Raw genomic sequence first — 22,533 nt, 5'->3', positions numbered from 1 at the left:
GGGGGGGGGGGGGGGGGGGTATGAAGGAACAATAAGAGTGATATTAACTTATCATAATTCCAATCTTGGGATTTATAATGACTCTAAAATGACCTATTGCATTATAATTCTGATCTTAGAAACATTTACATTGCAATCAATTAGTCTAGGTGATGAAGTAATTGTAAAAGGCTGTGAGCACTGAGCAGCAGACCACAAATATTAGATCTTCTAGGTGGGGCTATGACTCTGAGTGAGTCATTTTATGCATTATCTAATGCTGATGCTGTCTGGGAGGACAAAAATGTGAAATGTTCACATAAATGTGGCATTGCAGATGTGCACTGTTTTTATTCTAACGTACAATTTGGAATCAGGGTCGGAATCCCCTTTGCTCTTTGTTATCATCAGAATCCTCTTGTGTATCAGTGGTCTCTTATCTACTTATTAGTGGAAATATCCTTTGCTGTTAAAGATTTATGATACTAATCTTATTGCTTTGCAGTCACTTTATGTACACCTACCAGCACGCCATCCACCTTCGTATCCTGAATTTGAACTACCAACACTACTGCAGGTAACTATATTATTTGTTGTAGACATTCACCATTCTAGCATCTCTAAGACTCTAATATCTTGTACTAACCGTCTAAGCAGATCAATAGCAAAAGTTCGCCCACTTCCTAAATCCAGCCCACTTTCTGCTTTTATCCACCTTTTTACTATTTGTGGTTTGAATTAGAACTATCACACAGGTTCAATCCCTAGATGTACCAAAAAAGTAATATATTGTACACTTATTTATGAATGAATTCAATTTTCACTTGGTTGCATATGGGCCTCTAAGCCCCATATTATAGAGAAAGTTTCAATTCTGGTTCCTAATTCTCTTATATAAGATTAGGCTTAGAGACCTGTGGATAAGTGTATAACAAAGTGGAAACCATTTTGACCTCTTAAAATTAATTACTAATAGCTGGTCAGGTCAAGTAATAGACGAGTGGTGTTTTTAAATTTGCACCTGGGGTGACTGAAAATTTTGGCACCTACCCCTAACCCACATGAATTGGATGCAGGTGAATACTTGTGGGTCAGATAAAAATTGCCATCCCTATGAACATCAAAACAACCATTAATATTGAATTGCAAAACCTGTAACCTAATATCAATTTGAAGTCACTAAGAAAAGCAAAGTCCCATGGAGCATATAATAAAGACAGTTGCTCCCACCATCTAAAACCAAGCACAAACAAAATCTTTCTTGATCAGCCACAATATGAAGATTAATTAATTTTTTTCAGTATTAAAAAGCTTTTTAAGATAGGATTGGGCATAATAGTTGTGGACTGATTTCCAAATAAAATTCTAATTGTCTACTGTCATGTTTTAAGATATTTGTTGCTTTTGGATGAGAACTTTTTACTTACAAATGTTGTTTTATACACTTGGCAGTCAGCAGCACTCATGTCTCTTGGCCTTCTGTATGAGGGATCAGCCCATCCTCAAACTATGAAGTTTCTTCTGGTACTTTGCACTTTAATATTTGAAAGCTTCTGTCTGCATGTTTGAAGTTCACTAGTATGTCAAATTATTAGGATGTTTTATGTTTTTGAGATTCAGCTATAACTATTGTCAAAATTTCAAGCTGTTGGTTAATGCAATAATCAGAGTGGTTAGCAAGTTATCAGTTCTCTTGTCGTCTTCAGTTTTTATTCCCTGGGAAAAGAGACACAAAGAGAGAACTGTTCTGTTCCTTCTTGATCTTGCAAACTCATGTTAAAAGAGAAATGATTTTATCCACTTTGCAATATTACTTTTTCCAGTTTCTTATTTTGTTATTCAGAGAGTTTGTATGGGGATTCATGGAATTTGTTTTGAGACATAAGGTCTAGTATGTGCTCACAGGGGTACTTGGTGGCTTACTCAGAGATATTCCCTCATCGTTGGAGTGTCCACTTGACTAATTAAGGGTCAAACCTATAGTTCTTTGCTCACTTTTTTCTTCAATATTTTAATACAGTTTAAAAAGCTTCCATTTATTTAATTTTTTATTTTTATTTTATAAGATAGCTTCTACACACACATATTTGCAGATATTAAGTTAATTAGTACAAAAATTTTAGTAGAAAGGGAGTTGAATTAGCTCTTGTTTGAATCACACATAAAATGGGGTGGAGGGAATGCTTCAATAGTAATGGGTTGTGATGTGATTATTCCGCAAATTACATTTTACTACTAATTGGTATGCAGGGTGAAATAGGCCGTAGAAGTGGAGGGGATAATGTACTTGAGAGGGAGGGTTATGCACTTTCAGCCGGGCTTTCATTGGGACTTGTTGCATTGGGTATGATTCTCATTTTAATTACCACTTAAGGATTTGCGTTCGTGTCTAACTTTTGTTTTTGTCTTAAGGTTGTGGAGAAGATGCCCTTGGCTTCATAGACGCACTGGTAGATCGATTGTTTCAATATATTGGTGGTAGCAATCATCCAAATGTACATGCTGTTGCCTTTTTTCTTCAATGGATTACAATAAAATGATATAATAATTATTATAATACTGATTACTGACCAAAAATATTTGTTTGTTTGTTTGTTTGTTTTTTTTCAATCTCTGAATTATTTTCTTATCCATACCTTCTCAGGAGAGGTACTCATTACTCACACCATCAGTTGATGAGCACAGCCGGAGTGCAGGGCAGGTTGTCTAATCTTAAAATTACGTATAATTGATTAATTGTGAATTGCCCACCTTGTTTTTTGAACTCAACATCTAAATTAGAATTGCTGCTTTTACTGTTTTAGGTAATGGATGGCTCATTGATCAACATTGATGTTACTGCTCCTGGAGCCATAGTTGCTCTAGCTCTCATCTATTTGAAGGTAACCTCTGTTTTTGTTTTGTTCTTATTTTTTTATTTTATAAATTTGAGATGTTCTCCACTTCTCCTTTGATATACTTCTGTATAGTTATTTCATGATATATCTCTTTTCCTACCTATTCTTTAAAACTCATTCATTTGGCCACCTTTATCATTTACAGACTGAATCAGAGATGATATTCTCAAGGTTATCTATTCCACAGACACGCTTTGATCTACAGTATGTGCGACCAGACTTCATAATGCTACGCATTATTGCTCGGAATTTGATCATGTGGAGCAGGTTAAATTGAATCCATAAGATATCAGTCGTAAATAGGTTCGTTAGTTGGTTCTTAAGTTTTTCACAGTCTATTTGTATTTGGCAGAGTTCATCCATCTGAAGAATGGATTCAGTCACAAATTCCACAAGTTGTTCAACATGGTATATCGGGCCTTGGAGATGATATGGATAACTTGGATGAGGTTGATGCCGAAGCATTTGTTAGAGCATATATCAACATTGTGGTTGGAGCATGTATTTCTCTTGGTGAGTTGTTTTATGGAATTAATACTGTTTGGTGAGTGTATAATTTGCCTTTTGGTACGTCTTTTGGATTTGAAAATGGTTTCATGCTTTATGAAATATAGGTAGTTATATCAGTCAGTCAGTCAAAAGTAATTTGGACACAAAAAATTCACAATATAGCATTCTTTCTTGTGAATGCATGATGCATCACCACCATTTCTTAATGGTCAAGGGTTCTGAATTCTAGCTTTGAACTTCTAACATATATGCCATAGGTTTTGTATGATATCTACGTAGCTAGTGATTTTAAGTGGTGCTTATAAGTTATAACTATCTTGATTCATCATAAATTAATGGCTCTTAGTAGGTATAATGGCATTTAGTAGTGGACTGCTTATATTTTTTATTTTTCAATACATTTCTTTGGTGCATTGCTTGGACCTCAACCGAACATTTGATGATGCTCACAGGGTTGAGATTTGCTGGCACAAGAGACGGTAATTGTCAGGAGCTGCTCTACAAGTACGCTGTGTATTTCATTAACGAGGTCTGTCCTTTAAATTGATGCTTCTGGATTTGTATTCAGCATTATTGAGGATAATAAAAATGAATATAAAGTAAATGTTACAATGCCTAAGCTTAAGTTGTTAGTTGAGGTGGAGCACATGATTCAATGTAGTATTATATCAGGTAGAGCCTTGGAGGTACTAGGTTCTCCCACTTGCCACCTGTTAGCAAAATATTTCTCCTTGTTTGGCCCGTTATAAAATCTGGCCCCAAGATGGTGGGGTGGGTTGAGGATAATAACTAAAGTATTTAAAGGTTACCATATTGAACATCTTAAGCTTTTAGTGAAGTTGAACACAATTCATATTCTACTTCTCCATGTGCAGATAAAGCCTGTTTCTTTTACAAGTGCTCATACCCTCCCAAAAGGGCTATGTAAGTATGTTGATCGTGGGACACTTGAAACATGCCTTCACCTTGTTGTTCTTTCCCTATGTGTGGTAAAAATTTATTTTATATGCTAGTTCTTTTAGCATCATCTATTGAAAAACATTCTAAGATAGATTTTTGTGTTGACAGGTTATGGCTGGTTCTGGGCATCTGCAGACATTCAGATTGTTGAAATTTCTACGCTGTCGAAATTCTGTTGATGGGCACTCAAGTTATGGTATTCAAATGTGTGTAAGTACTCCTGCCATCTTGTTATAGTTCGACTAGGTTTAGGAGACAACGCTAGTGCTTCTCCCTCTCCTTTCATTACATGGATCTTCATTTCAGGTAAGCTTAGCAATTGGATTTCTGTTTCTTGGAGGTGGAAAGCAGACCTTCTCAACCAGCAATAGTTCTATTGCTGCTTTGCTAATAACACTTTATCCACGATTGCCAAATGGACCTAATGACAACCGGTGCCACCTTCAGGTAACTGCAAAAGTGCCATACCTTGTATTCTGGAACATAAATCATATTTTACTATGTATTGTGCATTACTTCAGTGAGGTGTTGATCACTAATATGAATTGGGCAAGGGATATGTATAATAGATTAATACGTTATGATTCTTTCTGGTGGATAGGATTTACCCTTTAATACAAGGGACTAATCTTAAACTAGAAATATAAGAGCTTCATGTTTGTTGTGGCTGAATTCAATCACTTCATTTACTTTTTTTCTGAAGGTCATATACACGAAATACTAGTGTATGTGAAGACTATCCATTTATGCAAAATTCATCCGGCAACTTTCATGACTGGCATAGCTTTCAAGAAACTAAAACTCTCATACTTCAGTGTAGCTTTTAATACACACTATCTCATCAACTTAGCTGCCAAAACACAACTGACTTCCCATCAGAGGTTAATATACTACTGACGGTCACTAAAACTGTTGGACAAAAACAAACAATTGGAGTTCAAATAATTTTGTATTTTATAAATTGTAAAATAGTTGAACTTAAACACTTTTTTTTTTAGCTTTCTGATGGAACATATACTTGGGAAAATTTTGATAAACAGGAGATGGAAAATGCAAAACATTTTCTGTTTACTATACTGGCCTTAAGTTGTACTGCATGTTTCCTGTCTCTACCTTAGATGCTCGTATGTTAAGATTAGGTACACATGCTAAACTCATTGATGCAATTTTTTAGTTTTTAATTTTTTTTAAAAATTACTGTTTTTTGAAGGAAAATGTTTCCCAACATCACAAGCTTGGAAGAGCCACTTTGATGTGTTAACAGAATATAGGTTAATTTCAAGAGATTTAAAAATGACAAAATTCCTGTATCAAACGAGAAAAATATGCCCCACACTACAGGACTGCCATCCACATGTATAATTGAACTGGAAATGTTATGATTATCAGTTAAAAAAGTATAAATAGCCCTAGCATTCTGCTCAACTGCATCATTATTGATTATCTTGGGATGTTTTATAAGCTAAGGCAAGCATCATTACAGGCATTCCGACATTTATATGTCCTAGCAACTGAAGCTCGTTGGGTTCAGACAGTCGATGTTGACACTGGTTTGCCTGTCTATGTACCACTTGAAGTTACTATTAAGGAAACTGAAAACTATGCAGAAACCAGTTTCTGTGAAATCACTCCTTGCATTCTTCCTGAGCGTTCCATTGTAAGTTTTGGTTGTTTCTGTGTTCAAGGGTTCAAGAAATTAACTGCATTAATGCAGGATATTGCCATTTTTTAAAATTTATTTTTTGTTCTAGTATTATCTTTGTATTCAAATCACAATAGAGTAGGATTAAATAGGTTCTCTAACATGGACTGCAGTTGAAGGCTGTTCGTATTTGTGGTCCGCGATACTGGCCTCAAGTCATGGAGCTCACTCCAGAAGGTAGATTTACTGATGGTGGTTAATGCTTCTCAACGATGTTTAAAAATGTTGCTATATATATATTCCTATATCTGCCAACATTAACAATAACTCTTGTACAGAAAAACCATGGTGGATTTTGGGGGACAAGAGTGACCCCTTCAATTCTGGTGTACTCTATGTGAAGAGAAAAGTAGGAGCTTGTTCATATGTTGATGATCCTATAGGATGTCAATCACTGTTATCACGGGCAATGCATAAAGTTGGTGCTTCATTTAAGGATCTTTTGATCTTTCATACTTTGCATCGATTATTTTAATCAAATTAGATCTCTTTGCTCCAGGTTTTTGGTCTTACACACTTGAGAGCTTCTGCAAGTTCCAAGTCTATAGCTGGTATCACTGTAGATCAGTTGGTTAGTGCATTCTCATCTGATCCAAGCTTAACTGCCTTTGCTCAACTATGCTGTAATCCTTCCTGGAATACCAGGTATGCAAATCCCGTCACTGTTTATCTTATTTCACAATTTTGCTTAATAGCCTATTGAGAATTAAAAAATATGAATGAAATTGAATATTTCTGATTAGTGGCAACTTGTTTAATATATCTTTAGGTATGGAATTGCCTTCCACGAGTATTGTTTGCAGGTGCTGTTTGAGTGTGTGAGTAAGGACAGGCCAGCCCTTTTACAGGTAACTTATGACTGCCCTATGTGATTAGGATGCACACCAGCATAGCCTGAATTTCTTGCTTATAAATGCAGTAATACATCACTCAAATGTCTTCCTGATGTTATTTTGTTCTTACTGGAATGCTATTTCAATCTTATTTGGTACAAATTTCTGGTACTGTGAAACTCGCAGGTGTACCTGTCCTTGTACACTACAATCGAGTCCATGGCAGAACAAGTTACTGCTGGTGCCAGTAGTTTAGACGATTCAATTTTCCTCTATAGTCTAAAGGTATGTTCTGTTTGTACATCTTCTCATTGATAGTGTTGGGCTACATATTTAACATTTGACAGTTTGCCTCTCTTGTGTTCTTTCCTTTTTGGTCTTCCCCAATGAAGCTTGCTCTATCGTATGGCGAGTCCTTGATGAGTAAAATATTAACCACATCAAAAGGCGGCATCTTGCAAACAACTTTCCTCGGTTCAGTCAAGAAGCGGGTGGAAGAGATTCTCGGTTCCTCACCGGAGTTGCAACGCAATCTTTCCGATTATATGAAATCAGGTAGATGGCCATCCGATGATTCCCTAGGAGGGCAGGCTTCAACTCATCTTTCTTGGTATCTCCAATGGTATGGAGTGCCATCACCATATGAACTTAGAAGAGCCAAGGAGAAAATAAATGCCTTGGGTATGCCCTCATCCATTCCCTTATTGCATTTGTTATTTCCGAGAACAAATGTTTCTGCACTTGGTGAGATAAATAGTAGCATGTGTTTCTCTTAGGGGCCGAATGTTAAGCCTAAGCTTAGTGTGATGTAATATTTTTTTCTACATAGTGAATCCTGACTTGTAAATTAGGAAGTGTAAAATGACAAATAAGGGTAATATAGGAAGGTGGAAATGTCCTGACTAAATTTAAGATTCATTTTAAGCAGTGTAAGAGAAGATTAGGTGTCACCAGCTGTTTACAAAATGATTTCTCAGTTAACTACTGGGGTAGATGTGATGTTAATTTAATGACTGAGTGATTTAACTCAGTGTTGTATTATTTTTATAGGGGTGCATGTGAAAGTGTTTGTTTGTTTGTTTTTTAATAAATATTTTTGGATTTTTCATTTTTAATAACACTTGTGTGAAACTGTTTCATGTTTTTCAATTTGTGAGACGGGTCGGATATTTGATTAATGAGTTGAATTTTTGATTTCATTAATTAAAGATTCGACTTGTCATAGTCTAAAATCATAAAAATTTGGTGATACCCCTCGTATTATACTCGAGTTATAGATGGATTGTTTGACTGCTTTAAGTTTTCATTTAGAAGATTCAAATTGAGTTTAATGTGAATATTGTTAAAGAATAAGATTTTATTAAAATAATTCTTTGTTTATTATGTCTTTTCATCAAAGCAAAATTTATTTTACAATGTGTCATACGTCAAATTGGGTCTGGTTAGCAATAGTAGCTGAGGTAGGCATACTTCCGAACTATACATTGAAAATGTGCTAATACATGAAGTAATGCTCATTTCCTTTTTGAAGCATTAAACTGATTCAATTTACCCTGTCCAAAGCTTTTACTTTATGCTACATTTTATTTAAAAAAAAAAAAAAAAAAACAAAAACTCAAATCATGACTATAATCATCTACAATCATAAGAAAAATTGGTGTTTATTAAATTTCTTTTCGTCAATGCAAAATTCATTTTACAATGTGTCATACATCATATATGTCCATAAACTGACACATTCCTGAAAAAATAAAATAGGAAGGCACCACCCTAAACAACAGTACAGACAAGGTAAATTGGTAACCAGCAACTAATTAAACAATAAAACCCAAACTATATACTTATACAAGGAAGAAATTGAACTCTACATTCTACCAACAAAATTAAACTTATGAGAAACGGTAAAATAAATTGCGTCACGTATCATGAACGGGAAATAATATGTGAGTATAGAAATTCGTTCCATGTGTCGGGCAGTCCAGGGAGGCACCAGTGAATGCAATCGGCGTAGGTGTTTGGATCGGCCTGCTGCTCGGGGGTTAGCATTTTGCCTTGGCGGATGGTGTGGACTGAGGTGTGTGCATCTTTTCTGTACTCGGAGAGTTTGGTGATGTTAATGAAGTGAACTGGCTTTTTCATGGTGCCTGTTATGTTTGATGCTATGGAGAATAGCCTATAGTCCGTGCCAACATTCAAGGGCATTGATGTGTTGAGAATTGGGGTGATTTCCTTCGCACATTTTATCCCATTTGGGTTTTCCCAATCCAAACTCCTATTTGCACAATCATATAACAATAAATCAAACTTAATAACATCATCAATTAAGAAATTTGTATGAGAAGGGGACAATAATCTAGCCAAATTGGTCAAATTTTTGGTTTAGTAATCACAATATTTCAAGTCCGATTCTCGGTGGGAACAATATATTGGTCTTTTCGGTTTAAACCATTCAATTAGGTTAAATTACCTTCTTATGGTCCTTTGTCGGCTAGAATTATAATGCGAGATTTACCCAGTATACATCATCATGTATTGACTACGACTCTACGAGTTTTCCTTGTCATCTAAGAAAAGAGTAACGTTGTGATTTACAAGAAACCTATCGAGAGTAGGTTTCAGGTGAAGCCCGCCTTGTGGCCACAAAGAAACAAATCAATCTAAATTTTTTATAGCTACTTGACTTAAATTAAGAAAGTCAATAGAAAGCTCACACGGGTTATAGACCGGTCTGATGAGAAAAGAGAGGTGGTGCAGCTTACTTGATATGAAGAGGAGACATGCTCATGAAGAAGACTTGGGTCCGGTTGGGGTCCACATTTTTGTCGACCCACTTAGACCAAGTGCTCAACACCCTCCTGTAAGCTACAGGCCGCTCAACCTCATCATATTCCGTCGCGCCTTCATCAAACGACCCACGCCTGTTGGACCAAACCCGGTTCACAACAAATTAAAAACCAAAATTCGGTTCAATTACTTTTATTTTATTTTGTTAACTTAAAAATTTAAGGATTAAAAAAATAGAAAAAAAAAAAAAAAACTTACAGAACTTTCATGGTGAAAGTGTTCATCCACCAAATGTATGTGTTGAAGATGAGATAGTCCACATTTTTCCAGTTCTTGCCATGTTTCTTGATGGACTTGGGCATGATAATCCGGTTCAATATGCTATGCATAGTCGGATCATCCGAATTCGACTCCACCAAAAATGGGGCCCAATAAAACTCCACCGTAGCATTATAATCCTACAACATTTAATACATATATTATAACTATTTATAGTCCGAAAATTAACTTGGTAATCACAAAATTCTAAGTTTAATTCATCCTAAGAGTTGTTTATTGGTTTTCTTAGTTTGAGTTGGGTCCACTATAGGCAAGTGGACAACTTAGGGTCATAAGACCAGTTTCATCTGAATCGCGTTTCTCGGATAGCGGCTTCATGTTTTCCCGTAAATCAAAGGTAAAACTAATTTTTTATTTTGATTTTTTGGAGTAACAAGTGAAACCCACAATTACGTACTACTTAAAAAGTGTATATTAAATTTCACTCCTATGTAATAGCTGACAACTAAAAAGATTGTGTGTAGGTTCGACAGAGAGGGTGCAAGTGTGCAACAAAATTTTATTTTGATTTCTTACACATCCAAATGGTAGTCCACCCACTCAAAGAATCTTGCTGGTCAACCAATTCAACCACTTAACCCAATAATTAGGTTAAAGATTAAATAACTTAAACAAATTAAAACATGCAAGCAACATTATATTATACAAACTAAGCAATTTTATATGTTACGGAGTATATATTAAATTGGATGTTCTACCTATACAATATAAATGGAAAAATTCTTGCTGTGAGGTTTATGGCATCATTGAAACTGTCAAATCCTAGGTATTAAAACGTACAGTCAATAAAGTACAATAAATCTCTAACTTGAATTAGTAAACCTATATATATACGCTATATATAAGAAAACAATCAAACATTAATAATATACTTAATATTTGATTTAAGTGTTTTATCAAGGGAAATTTATGGGTAAAACTTACGGATTTAAATTTGATTTTTTTTTTTTTTTCCTGTGGTGATATGTATAATAATTAGAGAAGAAAATGACCTCAATTCTGAAAACGGATAAAGAACCAGTCTTGTTGAGGCTTTTCCTCCCTGGAGGAGCAACAGATTGAACCAAACAAACCATTGATTCCCATTGGTTTCTGTTCAATGAATCCCCCACAAACATCAATCTCTTGTTCCTCAGCTTCTCCAGCAACAGTTTTGGTTTAAACCTGATGATGAAACCAAAACCCCAGGTTATATTTATATTTAATGATGTAAAATCAACAAATTTGCTAAAAAAGAGTCTGCATTCACAATTCAATTGGTTCCTAAGTGTAAATTATGGACAGGATCGAGCCCTATAACACTGTAGAAGTTACACCTAATGTGGTAGGCTCACTGTGAGCATTAGACACTAGTCCTCCCTAATGGACTGCTGATGAGTTAGGTGATTTACCCTTCACTATTCTGTTAGGTTGGAATAAGGCCGGGATTTTGGGGCCAGAAAATTTCAACTTTTGTAGACAAGAATTTACTAAGAAAGATGAATATTAAGGTTGTATTGATTACTTGGGTAAAGAGCAATCTCTGGGCTGCCATCTCCAGTTCTGATACATGGAGTCTCTTCTGCCGTTTCTCATGCAGGTCACTTGCGCCGTAAGAAACTCGCATTCCGCCTCTTTGTACAAAGGGTGAGTTCCGTTATCAAACACCCATTCTCCGGTGTAAAGATCGCAACTTTCCGGCGGCAATTCAATGCTTTCTTCTTCTTCTACTTCCTCTTCTTCTCCGTCTTGTTTTCGTTCATCGTCGTCACCGTCTTCTCTGCCTTGTTCTTGATCGCCGGCGGGAAGTTCAATCTTCTCTCCCTCCGTTTCCTCATCCGTCCGGCGGTGACCGATCTCCGTCACGGAGGAAAGCGATCTGCTGCTGTCCGGCAGGTCATCACCGGCCGGAACCTTCGTGACGTTTTCCGGTACCGGCAGGGTGGCTGTTGTTTCTTGAATTTCCGGCTCCGGCTCGCCGCTTTTGTGGGCGGAGATTGGGAACTCGGCGATGGATTTGACGTCCTCGTTGTACATGAAACACCCGAAGACGAAAACGGAGAAAACCACCGCGAAGACGTACAGGTTGCCGTTCTTCCGGCCGCCGCCCTTCATGTTGAAGAGCGTTTTCCGGCCGCCTTGAAAGGGATGCATGAGAATTGAAGGGCGGGGGGTGTGGGAGGAGACGGTAACGGATAAGACAGGAAACGGTCGAAATTATGGAGCGAACAGAACCTGAAGAGACTGACATATATAGTTTGAACTGACATCTTTATATTATTTCTTCTCCGTTTGGTTTAACGGAGATTTGGTGAGATGGCGTTTTCTGCAGGGGACTATTCTGGTTCTGAGTGGTTTAAGGGTTATTGTCTTTCTCTTGAACTTTGAGATTTTTATTTTAATTTTTTTAAAAATATTTTTTGAGCAATATAAGGGAAATTAAACTTCATATACTATCCGAAAGTGTACAGGAGGGTAAATCTTATCTCGCTTCATGAATCTAACTGGTAAAAAACTACAAAAAGATAAATAAATCAGTCTAAGTTGTTTATAATTGATCGATCTAAACAATAAAAGTTAATAAATTGTTCTCAAGATGCGTCAAACTTAGCTTGTAACTGTATTAATTTCTTTTATTTTTTATTTTTTTGTGTAGTCCAGAGTTTTCACCAACGAACTAATCTCGAATGAGTAAAGGTATTAATTTCTTTGCTTCTGAACTACTGTGGTTGCTGAATCACGGATTAGTTACAGAAAAGAAAAGAGGATGGAGGAGTGAATCTAAAGCGTTGCAGGTTAGTTGATCCCGTTGACTGTCGTTTTCGACATTGTACGGTAAAAAAAATAATGGTTCCGATACATTGGCAGTTGGGAGTTTATAATATATTGAAACTAGGAAGTCAAATGGTATCTAAAATCTCAAAATACATGTATTACCAATTTGAGAATTGATTCCAACATTTTTTTATGAAGAATCTGCGGAATACATGTTTAAAAAAGATAAATTTCATTCAAAATCATATCTTATAGTTCTTAATTGTTCAATCAAAGAGTTTTTTATTTGATGTGATGTGTGTGATACGGTTAACCAATTAAAAAACGTTATCTCAAACAAAATGGATTCCAACATTAGTTGTGACGAGTGTAATAAAATGAAAATAGTAATGATGTTCATATCACTTGCTCAACTTAATTATATAGAGTAAGGTTGCCCTTGGAGTATATAGCGCGCCTTGCATCACCCATCTCGCGATTGACCTCCTTCACAAAATTCCAAAGGAATTGTTAGGGCTCGCGATGGGGAACTACTCAAAAAAAAATCTTATAAAGTAGCTCAATTAATTAAAGAGTTCTTGATTTGACCGTCCACTAATTAAAAAAATATCAATTTTTTGGCCTCAAAAAGGGTACGATGTCCAAGTAAGTGAAGTATAATTTATGTACTAGAAAATCACACGTTGAATTCACATCTCCATATGGTTATGTGATTTGCGTGCTATTATACATGAACAAATAACTTAATACACATCTTCAAGTATGTGGTTGCGAGTTTTCCACGTAACAAAAAATTTATTTTAAATTAAATAGTTGTGTATTAATTAATCTTGATTATCGTGGGTGTCCTTAAAGAAATGGAAAATTTCTGAGATTCTTTACCAATAACCATTTAAAAAATAAATAAATAAAAAGGGTATAGTTGCTAAAGTACAGTTGTAGCGTTCGAAGTTGGTATGTTCTTGATACATCATATGGTCCAAACGCCAAAGCTAAGCAACTAAATATGAAAAGAACGTGAAAAACTAACGTAGTTAATTAACAATAAGGCATTACAAGAAAAACGTTACTGTCGAGACGGATGGCACCACCAATAAAAACCGTAGCATATGATACCAGGTCTTTTAATTAATTAACTTGTCAACAAACAAAGTTGGACCAAGTTTAAAGCAATATATGGTGCAAATTAGGTTTCGTCAATTAATTGATTAATTAATTTAGCCTAAGCATAATGAAATTAAACTGATTAAATGATCTTTCATTGTCACCCACAACGCCACAACCAATGCCAGGTTGATTCAATTCGATGCACCCTTATTCACCAATTCATCTATATATGGCTTCATAATATATATCTGCGATGAAATATTAGGTAGTAGATTGGTCTAATAAACAAACAAATATGTTGGAGAAAACTAGATCAAGAAATTTTTTTTAAAAAAAAAAAAAGAAAAAGAAAAAAACAAATAAAGAAGATTTGCGTGGTTCGATAATGTGCCTATGTCTATTAATTGTGATGATAATATATCTAGGGTTACAAACATCTTATATTTATTTGTAACCCTAACCTGTAATATAATTTACAAAATTACTGAGAGGCCATTGCCCTCCAGCCCGACCCACTTAGGAACCCAGGTGCAAGCCCAAAAGATAGATAGTGGCAAATTATGCTGTGGACCCAGGTCCACCTTGCAAGGTGGACTTGGGTCCAAAACTACGTCATTTTTTGTCTTCTTCCTTTTTTTTTTTTTTAGTAAACATATTGTTGAATATAGAATTGTCCAAAAATGTGTGAATGTAGAGGTTTCAAAGTGTGAATGCAGAGTATAGAAATCGTGAATATAGATTTATGATTGTGTGAATGTAGAGTTGCCCAGAAATGTGTGAATGTGGAGGTTTCAAATTGTGAATATGGAGTATAGAAATCGTGAATGTAGAGTTATGCATGTGTGAATCTGTAATAGAGTTAATAAGTTCTAGCAACTTGTAGCCCTGTAATGTGTGAATATGGAGTTCTCAAGTTGTGGATGTGGAGTATAGGACCTGTGAATATAGAGTTTTGAATGTGTGAATGTGGAGCTTACAAATTGTGAATGTAGAGTATAGTGTATGTGAATGTAGGGTATAGTTACTAAACATATAATCCTATAATGTGTGAATGTGGAGTTTACAAATTGTGAATGTAGAGTATAGTGTATGTGAATGTAGACCCAGGTCCACGGCATAACAACCCATAGATAGTACTCTTGTTCAACTCTAACGCTTATTATCTTCTTGTAACATATGAGACGTATATAATATGTATAAACTCAATGAAATCTAGAAGCTCAAGTCTAATGGCATGCATGACAAGATATCATTAATGCCAACCCATTGAGCTATTGTCGTAGCATAGCAGATGATGCATCATCTAATGATTATATATATATGTCCGACACTATATAGGAGTTCCAAACATGATACCTAAATTCAATATGATTCTAGTCATTTATATTGTTACTCTGTTATAATGTTACTCTTTAAGCATATATATATAATTGTATTTGGATTTTTATTAATGTAATGCTACTTTTTTTAAACAATTAAATAACTAGAGAATTACGGCACCTGCATGACCAAATGAGTGATCCTAGACAGTATTGGAGTTGTCTTTTTGGGATGATCTTAATTGGCGGCCAAAGTTTGTGTGTAGACTCATATTCAATATACTCCGGTGTTTCTATGAGTCCATCTTTTTTCATGAGTTCATGTGGACAGATCTAGGTCATTGAATACTTGAGATCAATGATTTAGATTTGGTTAACTGTGCAATTGTGCACGGCAACGGTGTAACTGTGCACTTCATTTGTATCGTTCGCAAAAACTAAATCATTGATCTCAAGTATTCAATAGCTCAGATCTGTCCAGATGAACTCATATAACAGTATGAACTTATTTGATCACCTCTCTATATATATAATTGGCGGAAGTTTGTGTGTAGACTACATACGCATTAATTGGTCACACCTAACTCAGCGCAGAAGCAATAATATAATTGAGATGAATATAATGCATGTGGATTTGTGATTTTTTTGCTCTCACAAGCAAAGCTTAAGTTGGCTAGTATAACATATTAACATCATAGAGAAAGTGTATTTTACTCTAAGTGTATCGAGTATAATATGCATGGTAATATGGTATAATAATATTATATTTTTTCCTACTACTTTCATCTCATGATATATGACAATAAAATTCTTTTTTTTTTTATTAGTTACGATAAAATAGATTGACCACACCAAAAATTATATAAAAAAAAAAAAAGCTACTATATATACTTATTGATTAAATATAAAAGAAACTAATTAATCAAATATTATTACGTAAGGAGGTGAAATCAAGAAAAGAATGTAACATTACTCTATGGTATATCCATCAATTCTACAAGATATTATCAGTTTCGATACTAATGGTATATGATAGTATGATACTATTAAATATACATGATGGGTAAGGATCAGGAGGTTGTCCTCATCCTCGGTAAGTTGATAAATCTTGGGGCTATAGGACCCACGAAACATGCATACCTCACCTAGCATTGTCCTCGTCCTCAATCTATTCAAATCAAAATTTTGAGATGCGTTTTTCTTATTTTTGTGAAGGAACGATTTGAGGAATCTTACCATATTTAGGAAGAATATTGTCATAGTTTATAATGAGTCAATTTATGGTTATGCTGTAATTATTAGGAACTTTCGATACTTAATACACGTACTGTCACCTTATACAATTTTAATTTGTTCTCTCATTTTTCAATTCTCATACTTGTTCTTTCATGATTTTTATTGACCGATCTTTGACCATATCATACATAATTGCACTCAATACAATTATCATTAAAAAAGTTAAAATAAATTCTAACATCATAACTCGATTACATTTGCAATTAAGATAAAGACAACACCCTAAACCAAGAGAAATACACCCCGGTCTCATGGATTGAGTATGTTGCAATTGAATTGGGCTTTGGTTGCATTTACCCACTAGTCAAACGAACCCAATGCATGATAGAACTCATAGAAGCCTATATACTTGGCAATTTATATCATGGACCAGGGTCCACAGTCTATTGTGGACCCTTGTCCAATGCACAGAATTTGACTTCATAATATACAGAATTCATGTTCATAATACACATAGACAATAAACATGAGTTAAACACTTCACATAATATACAGAATCCATGTTGCATAATACGTACACAATATAACACAATATAATGAACATGAATTAAACATTTAACATAATACACAGAATTCATGTTCATAATGCACAAAATTCACGTTCATTATATCGTGTTTATGTGTATGTGTATTATGAACATTAATTATGTGCATTATGAAGTCAAATTCTGTGTATTAGATGTACTGTGAACCATGGTCCACGATATAACGATTATATAAACTTCTACTTAACAACTAGTGTCATAAGCAATCATTATATTATGGACCTTTATTTTTAGTATTACCAAAAGTTCATTTTTAATATATTATTAGATGCTCATTTTTTATACTGAAAAATCAATGGCACAGGAAAAAAAAATCAAGAATGATAAAAATCTTCATACAATATAGTTACATAATAATCAAAAGTGGGTACAACTAAAATTCACCTGCCATAATACGGTGTAGCCTGTAATACCAATACCCCACCAGTATCACAAAGTGCTAAAGGAGACACAGTACAAAAGCAAACTGCAGTAATCACCATAAGGTCATTAATGATGACTTTAATTTAATTTAAAGCCAAGCAGAAAAAATTAAAAAATGAAAGAAGAAAAACGTACGACAACATAACAACAATATTGTCACCACTGTCATGATAAAACATAAATAAGAGGGTGCGTGGCATTCATCTGGGCGATGAAGGAGGATTTCAGAGACGGTATCTGAGAAGAGGATCCTTAAGGAGAAGGCGTTCATGGTAGATTCTCCAGGCGTAATCCTCGAACTGGAAGGGATTGAACATTCTTTCTTCTTTACTATCCTCCTCTTCGTGCTCCTCGTCTTTTTCTGGGTTGGGAAGCATAGGAGAGACAATGCTGTCGAGGGGGAGAGTGATGAGAAGAGTGATTGATATGCAGCGTGACCCATCCTCCCCTCCAGGGACTGTCCTTCCTCTCACTTTCTGTACCTTCCCATTGCTCCATACCTATCATTCATTTAATTACAACTTATATATCAACTTATAGTTATTGGCACCTCTGTGCCTTCCAAATGGAATCTCACACGCTTGAACTCCAGCTAGGATATTAACTTTTTATGCTATAACAAGTTGAGAAAATATGTATGAATATATACTACATTATAATACAGTTAGTAATACTAAAAAAAACTATTTTGATATAATTAAAGGTGATTAAGTTAAATTTAAGTTATCTTTTTAATTAAATTAAAATAAAACTACCAAAGTCAAAATCTCCTTCCAATCTTCCATTTATGAAGGAAGGTCCAAAAAAATGCACCCACTCGAACTAATCTAGCTTAAAATATAATATTTTGTCATACTAGCACAACATTATGAAGGACTTAAAGCCGCATATCATTGCATTTGTTAGGTTTTGAGGGGTCCATTTGAGTCAACGTTTGAAATTTCTTAATTAACCCGGCCCACAAAATGGGAACCTGAGATATGGGTTGGCTTGAAAATCCAAATATAAAATGGAAAGGATCCAAATTTATATTTAAAAAAAAAAAAGAATAAATATTCTTACCTGAGCAATGTCGCCGACGGTGACCAAAATAGAGTCCACCTCCGGGGATATAGAGACCCAACCCGAATCCGTTAACATATGGTATTTCTGGCATCTTATTTGGTACTGTAACCCGATAACAAATGGATACATCCGACCCGTTAAAACGGGTGTGCTGACGGAAGACCCGTCGGAAATCCACAATAATGGACTGACCCGTGTGGGGTCTTCACGGGCCGGGTTATCGAACCCGACAATGGAAGCCAGTGCTTCCGTAACCTCCTTCCCAATCTTTTCCATTTCGCGAGTGAACGCACGGAGAGAACTCAAGTCCAACTCGGTTTCCTCGGCGGAACACGCCGAGTCGAGGCAGAACGACTCGCCGGCGCCGCCGGCGCCGTGATCGTCGTCGTCGGCTTCGGAATCGAAACCTAACGGCCAGTTTTTCGGGAAGAACATTTCCTTTCGATCGTGCGGCAGGTCGAAGAGAGAGCGAGCCACGGACTCGGCCGAGTTCGCTAGCTCCGATTCGACGGCGTGGCGACTGAGCTGGAAGAATCCGAGCTGTTTACAGGCGGAGAGGACCTCCGCGGGCTCCGATAGCGAGACGGAAGGAACGGCGGCGGTTTTGTTGGACGGAGGGGAGAGGCGGCTGGGAAAGGAGAGAGTAGGCGGGAGGCGGTGGAGGAGAAGGGAGAGAGCGTCGGCGTGTCCTGAGGTGGATGAGAGGTTGGGCTGCGATGAGGGAGTTGGCGGCGGAGCAGCGGTGGTTCCGTACGGCGTACGGAGGTGGTGGTGGTGATGCTGCTCGTGCGCTGATGACGAGGCCATCAATTTTGATTTGAGGTCACGTGCGTGTTTGAGGGGGAAAGCGAGCTGAAAGAGAGGTTGGCTGCGGGTATAAAAGAAGCCGGGGATGAAATTTTTGGAGACTCATGACGAATTATATGCTGGGTCGCTAGGAGGATAGAGTATATGTAGCCAAAAATATAAAATTGTTCAGCATATAAACAATTAATAATTAATTTTATTTTTACCCCTTATTCCCTTAACCATAATTACAATTATTTTCGTTGTATTATTAGTTTGATGGGCCAAATTTAGTCTAAAAAGCATTCACCTAAAAAAAAGTACTGAATGTTGGTGATAATGTGAGATATTTACAATTTGGTATGATCACATATTGTTTGATTGAATTTTTTAAAACATAAGTAATTTGATTACCTTTATAATTTAAAAATTATTACCTAATTTAAACCAAATATTGTTTTATTAATTTAAAATTATACTTCCTCATTTCATTGCCTCCTCACTACAAAGAATTAGTGTTTTAAAAAAGACACAATAGTTTAATGTTGGTTAGATCAAATGGTTCTAAAAGAAGCAAACTGATTTTTTTTAATAATAAATTTGTATTCAAAATCAAATCAAATACTTTTAAATGGGAACAAAATCAAATCAAATACTTTTCAAAATCAAACCAATTATTTTTTTATTAATGTTTTTTATACAATAAATATACCATCACTTATAATTATTTAAGAAATTCATGTGTCTTTTATTAAAAGAAAAAAGGGGACAGATGAGTGTATGTTGGTTCAATCAAATGCTTTATAAAGAAGTAAAAAATGATTTTTAAAATAATTTTTATTTTCTAACATGATGACATTGTGAATGAAAATAGTGAAGATTTTTACAAATGCCTTCATATTGTGAAAGCAATCTCAATGGAGATTTTTCATGATCTGTTGGCATATATAAAAGAATAGAGAATTTGATAGGACAAATAAGAGAGCAAGTTAGAATTTTACATATAAGTATCAAGGTATTTTTTTTTCAAAAAAAAAATAAATAAATAAAGAAAAGAAAGAAAGGCAAAAGTTGTGTATTGTGAAGAAGCCCAATAGGCATGTGCATTGCATGTGACAATCACTCAAATTATTATATTAACTTTTTTTTTATTAAGCCCACTAAGAGTGTGTTTGGAAAGTAGAAAAATGACTGCTGCAAAATATTTTATGGAAAATGAGTCATTTTTCGAAAAATAATTTCATTCCCTGTGCTTGATTGCATTATGGAAAACTGTCTTTGTGTGTTTGGTTCATTTTTCGGGAAATGAGTAGAAATGTATAATTATATATTTTTATTATTTTATTTAAAATATAAAAATATATAAACTAATAATATTTATTATAAATAAAATTAAAAACAAAGATAAACAAAATAAAAAAAAATAAAAAAACTTCATTGTCTGGTTTCCCGCGGAAACCAGAGCAGTTGGAAACCAGTCTGCCGGATTGGGGAGGGATGGCTTGAGCCGTCCCTCTCTCGCACAAAGCCATTTTTCGTTTTCGGAAAATGACTTCCGGACTTTTTGTCTAGATGTCATTTTCCAGGAAAATGAACCAATTTACCGTGGTCAACGGAAATCATTTTTCGTTGACCATATTTTTTGGAGGTTGCCAAACACCCAAAATTCGGAAAATGATTTTCATAAATCATTTTTCGGGTTACCAAAGACACCCATAAATCTCTTCAAAAACTCATCTATTGACCTTGAGAGGTATTACTGACAGGGTCCCGTGGACAACTCAACTGATCACATAGGTAAAATTTGTCACAATAGACAAAAAATCGAGTCTCATCATCAGCTCTCCACAATCATGTAGGGGTGCTTGGGTGGACAATTCCACATTTTTGTCACAAGCTATTGTTGCCTTGTTGGCAGGACAGATGGTGTCATTTAAAAGATGTCTCTCGATCCCAACTATTTTTATTTGTATTGGATAAATTCACTTAAAAAAACATCCATCATCTCATACATATTTGGTGTCATTTAAAACATTTCTATCACAACTATTCTTATTTGTATAGGATGAAATCAATTAAAAAACATATATTATCTCATTCACATTCTTATGATTGCACTAGCATCTATTTCGGATATTAATTTGTTTATTTCCATTGTATAAGAGCATCTACAATGGAGGTTCTTTAGAGATCTATGTTAGTAAAGAAAAATCATCAGTTAAGTTTGAACTGATGTGAAGACTATTATTTTATGCAAATGTTACTCCTGCAAAAACAAACGGTATTAGAAAAAATGAATTGAAGTGTGCAAGTGAGGCGCACTTTGCGCCCCAAGTGGGAACATGCGCCTACTGGGCGAGTCAGAGTGACCACCAGCTGGCGGCCAGTTTAACTTTTATATCAACGTTTTGTTTTTGTTTTTGTTTTTGTTTTTGTTTTGTTTATTTTTTTGTGTTATCAGAATATATATATTTTTCTTTTTTTTTTTCTTTTTTTTTTCCTCTTTCATCTCATGTACTCTCTCCTAATCACACTCACAAAAAAGACTCCACTATTATGAATGGTGTAGGAAAAGAAAAATTATTATTAATTTTTTTTTTGAGAACGGAAAAGAAAAATTATTACCACTATGTTATCTACAAACTTTTACCTGGCGCATCTCCATTATTATGAACCTACTGAAAGCTACTACTTACATAGTTACATAACCACTCCATGAAAAAGAGACAAGCGTACAAAAGTTAGTCAGGTGGGCCCTGAATTATACGAACAAAACAAGCAAGCATGCAGTGAAGCCAGCAGGACTGCCCTAGCTTTCGTCTTCTTCTTTTCCCTCACTGAATTTCAATTAGATAGGCCATCCAGGTCTCTTTGTTTTGCAATCTCAGCCGGAAAACAAGATTCTTTTTCTTTTAATCATTGGCAAATTAAAGAGCTATTGAAACATCCTCAAAATAGTGTCTTACTAGCTACCATATCTACGCATAACTCACTTATCAAATCAAATCAAATGTTGAGTAATCATGTAAAGAGTTACTCCCTCTCAATGGTAAAATCTAAATTTGAATTTTTGTTAGATATTTATAAATTAGAGGGAGAGAAAAAGTAGTCACCCTACGCATCTGCAAGGCATGTTTGGTCACGTTCACGAGTGATTTTTATTTTGACTAAATCCCCCATTTTGCAAATGCCTCGCTTGAGCTGTGTATTATTTATGTCATCTACCAGTTTACA

The 22,533-nt window shown here is 35.3% G+C and overlaps 3 protein-coding genes across 3 annotated transcripts in view; 1 reads left to right on the top strand and 2 right to left on the bottom strand.

Moving 5' to 3' along the window:
- The window catches only part of LOC115999114 (anaphase-promoting complex subunit 1), a 19,396-nt gene extending 11,468 nt beyond the window's left edge, over positions 1-7,928 (top strand). Inside the window, exons 19-37 of the mRNA XM_031238883.1 lie at positions 485-556; positions 1,432-1,503; positions 2,230-2,323; positions 2,392-2,474; positions 2,624-2,680; positions 2,784-2,861; positions 3,022-3,143; positions 3,229-3,389; positions 3,839-3,915; positions 4,262-4,375; positions 4,455-4,556; positions 4,653-4,793; positions 5,830-6,003; positions 6,162-6,225; positions 6,327-6,466; positions 6,548-6,693; positions 6,818-6,896; positions 7,068-7,166; positions 7,274-7,928. Coding sequence (XP_031094743.1) covers positions 485-556; positions 1,432-1,503; positions 2,230-2,323; positions 2,392-2,474; positions 2,624-2,680; positions 2,784-2,861; positions 3,022-3,143; positions 3,229-3,389; positions 3,839-3,915; positions 4,262-4,375; positions 4,455-4,556; positions 4,653-4,793; positions 5,830-6,003; positions 6,162-6,225; positions 6,327-6,466; positions 6,548-6,693; positions 6,818-6,896; positions 7,068-7,166; positions 7,274-7,657 — 2,259 coding nt within the window. The 3' untranslated portion in view covers positions 7,658-7,928. The remainder of the gene's footprint in view (positions 1-484; positions 557-1,431; positions 1,504-2,229; positions 2,324-2,391; positions 2,475-2,623; positions 2,681-2,783; positions 2,862-3,021; positions 3,144-3,228; positions 3,390-3,838; positions 3,916-4,261; positions 4,376-4,454; positions 4,557-4,652; positions 4,794-5,829; positions 6,004-6,161; positions 6,226-6,326; positions 6,467-6,547; positions 6,694-6,817; positions 6,897-7,067; positions 7,167-7,273) is intronic.
- A 590-nt stretch (positions 7,929-8,518) lies between these two features.
- Positions 8,519-12,211, bottom strand: LOC115999208 (protein ESKIMO 1-like). Its single transcript, XM_031239019.1, has 5 exons — positions 11,509-12,211; positions 10,997-11,168; positions 9,924-10,123; positions 9,641-9,799; positions 8,519-9,153 (listed from the first exon to the last, which is right to left on the bottom strand). The coding sequence occupies exons 1-5, from the start codon at positions 12,135-12,137 to the stop codon at positions 8,805-8,807; spliced, it is 1,509 nt and encodes a 502-aa protein (XP_031094879.1). The 5' UTR covers positions 12,138-12,211; the 3' UTR covers positions 8,519-8,804.
- A 5,124-nt stretch (positions 12,212-17,335) lies between these two features.
- LOC115999209 (2-oxoglutarate-dependent dioxygenase DAO) lies at positions 17,336-19,422 on the bottom strand. Its single transcript, XM_031239020.1, has 2 exons — positions 18,511-19,422; positions 17,336-17,948 (listed from the first exon to the last, which is right to left on the bottom strand). The coding sequence occupies exons 1-2, from the start codon at positions 19,318-19,320 to the stop codon at positions 17,673-17,675; spliced, it is 1,086 nt and encodes a 361-aa protein (XP_031094880.1). The 5' UTR covers positions 19,321-19,422; the 3' UTR covers positions 17,336-17,672.
- Between the last annotated feature and the right edge of the window lie 3,111 nt (positions 19,423-22,533).

This window comes from Ipomoea triloba, chromosome 12 (genome assembly GCF_003576645.1).
Source record: "Ipomoea triloba cultivar NCNSP0323 chromosome 12, ASM357664v1".
NCBI lineage: Eukaryota > Viridiplantae > Streptophyta > Magnoliopsida > Solanales > Convolvulaceae > Ipomoea > Ipomoea triloba.
This window is presented reverse-complemented; position numbering and strand designations above follow the sequence as displayed.

Bases quoted from the DNA above. Each gene is read 5' to 3' on its own strand.
- LOC115999209 (XM_031239020.1), bottom strand. From the start codon at position 19,320: ATGGCCTCGTCATCAGCGCACGAGCAGCATCACCACCACCACCTCCGT. The intron at 17,949-18,510 runs GTAAGAATATTT...AATGAATGATAG, and splicing joins CCGTCGGCGACATTGCTCAG to GTATGGAGCAATGGGAAGGT.
- LOC115999208 (XM_031239019.1), bottom strand. From the start codon at position 12,137: ATGCATCCCTTTCAAGGCGGCCGGAAAACGCTCTTCAACATGAAGGGC. The intron at 11,169-11,508 runs GTAATCAATACA...TTTCATCATCAG, and splicing joins AGAGATTGCTCTTTACCCAA to GTTTAAACCAAAACTGTTGC. The intron at 9,154-9,640 runs GTAAGCTGCACC...TTGTGCAAATAG, and splicing joins ATGTCTCCTCTTCATATCAA to GAGTTTGGATTGGGAAAACC.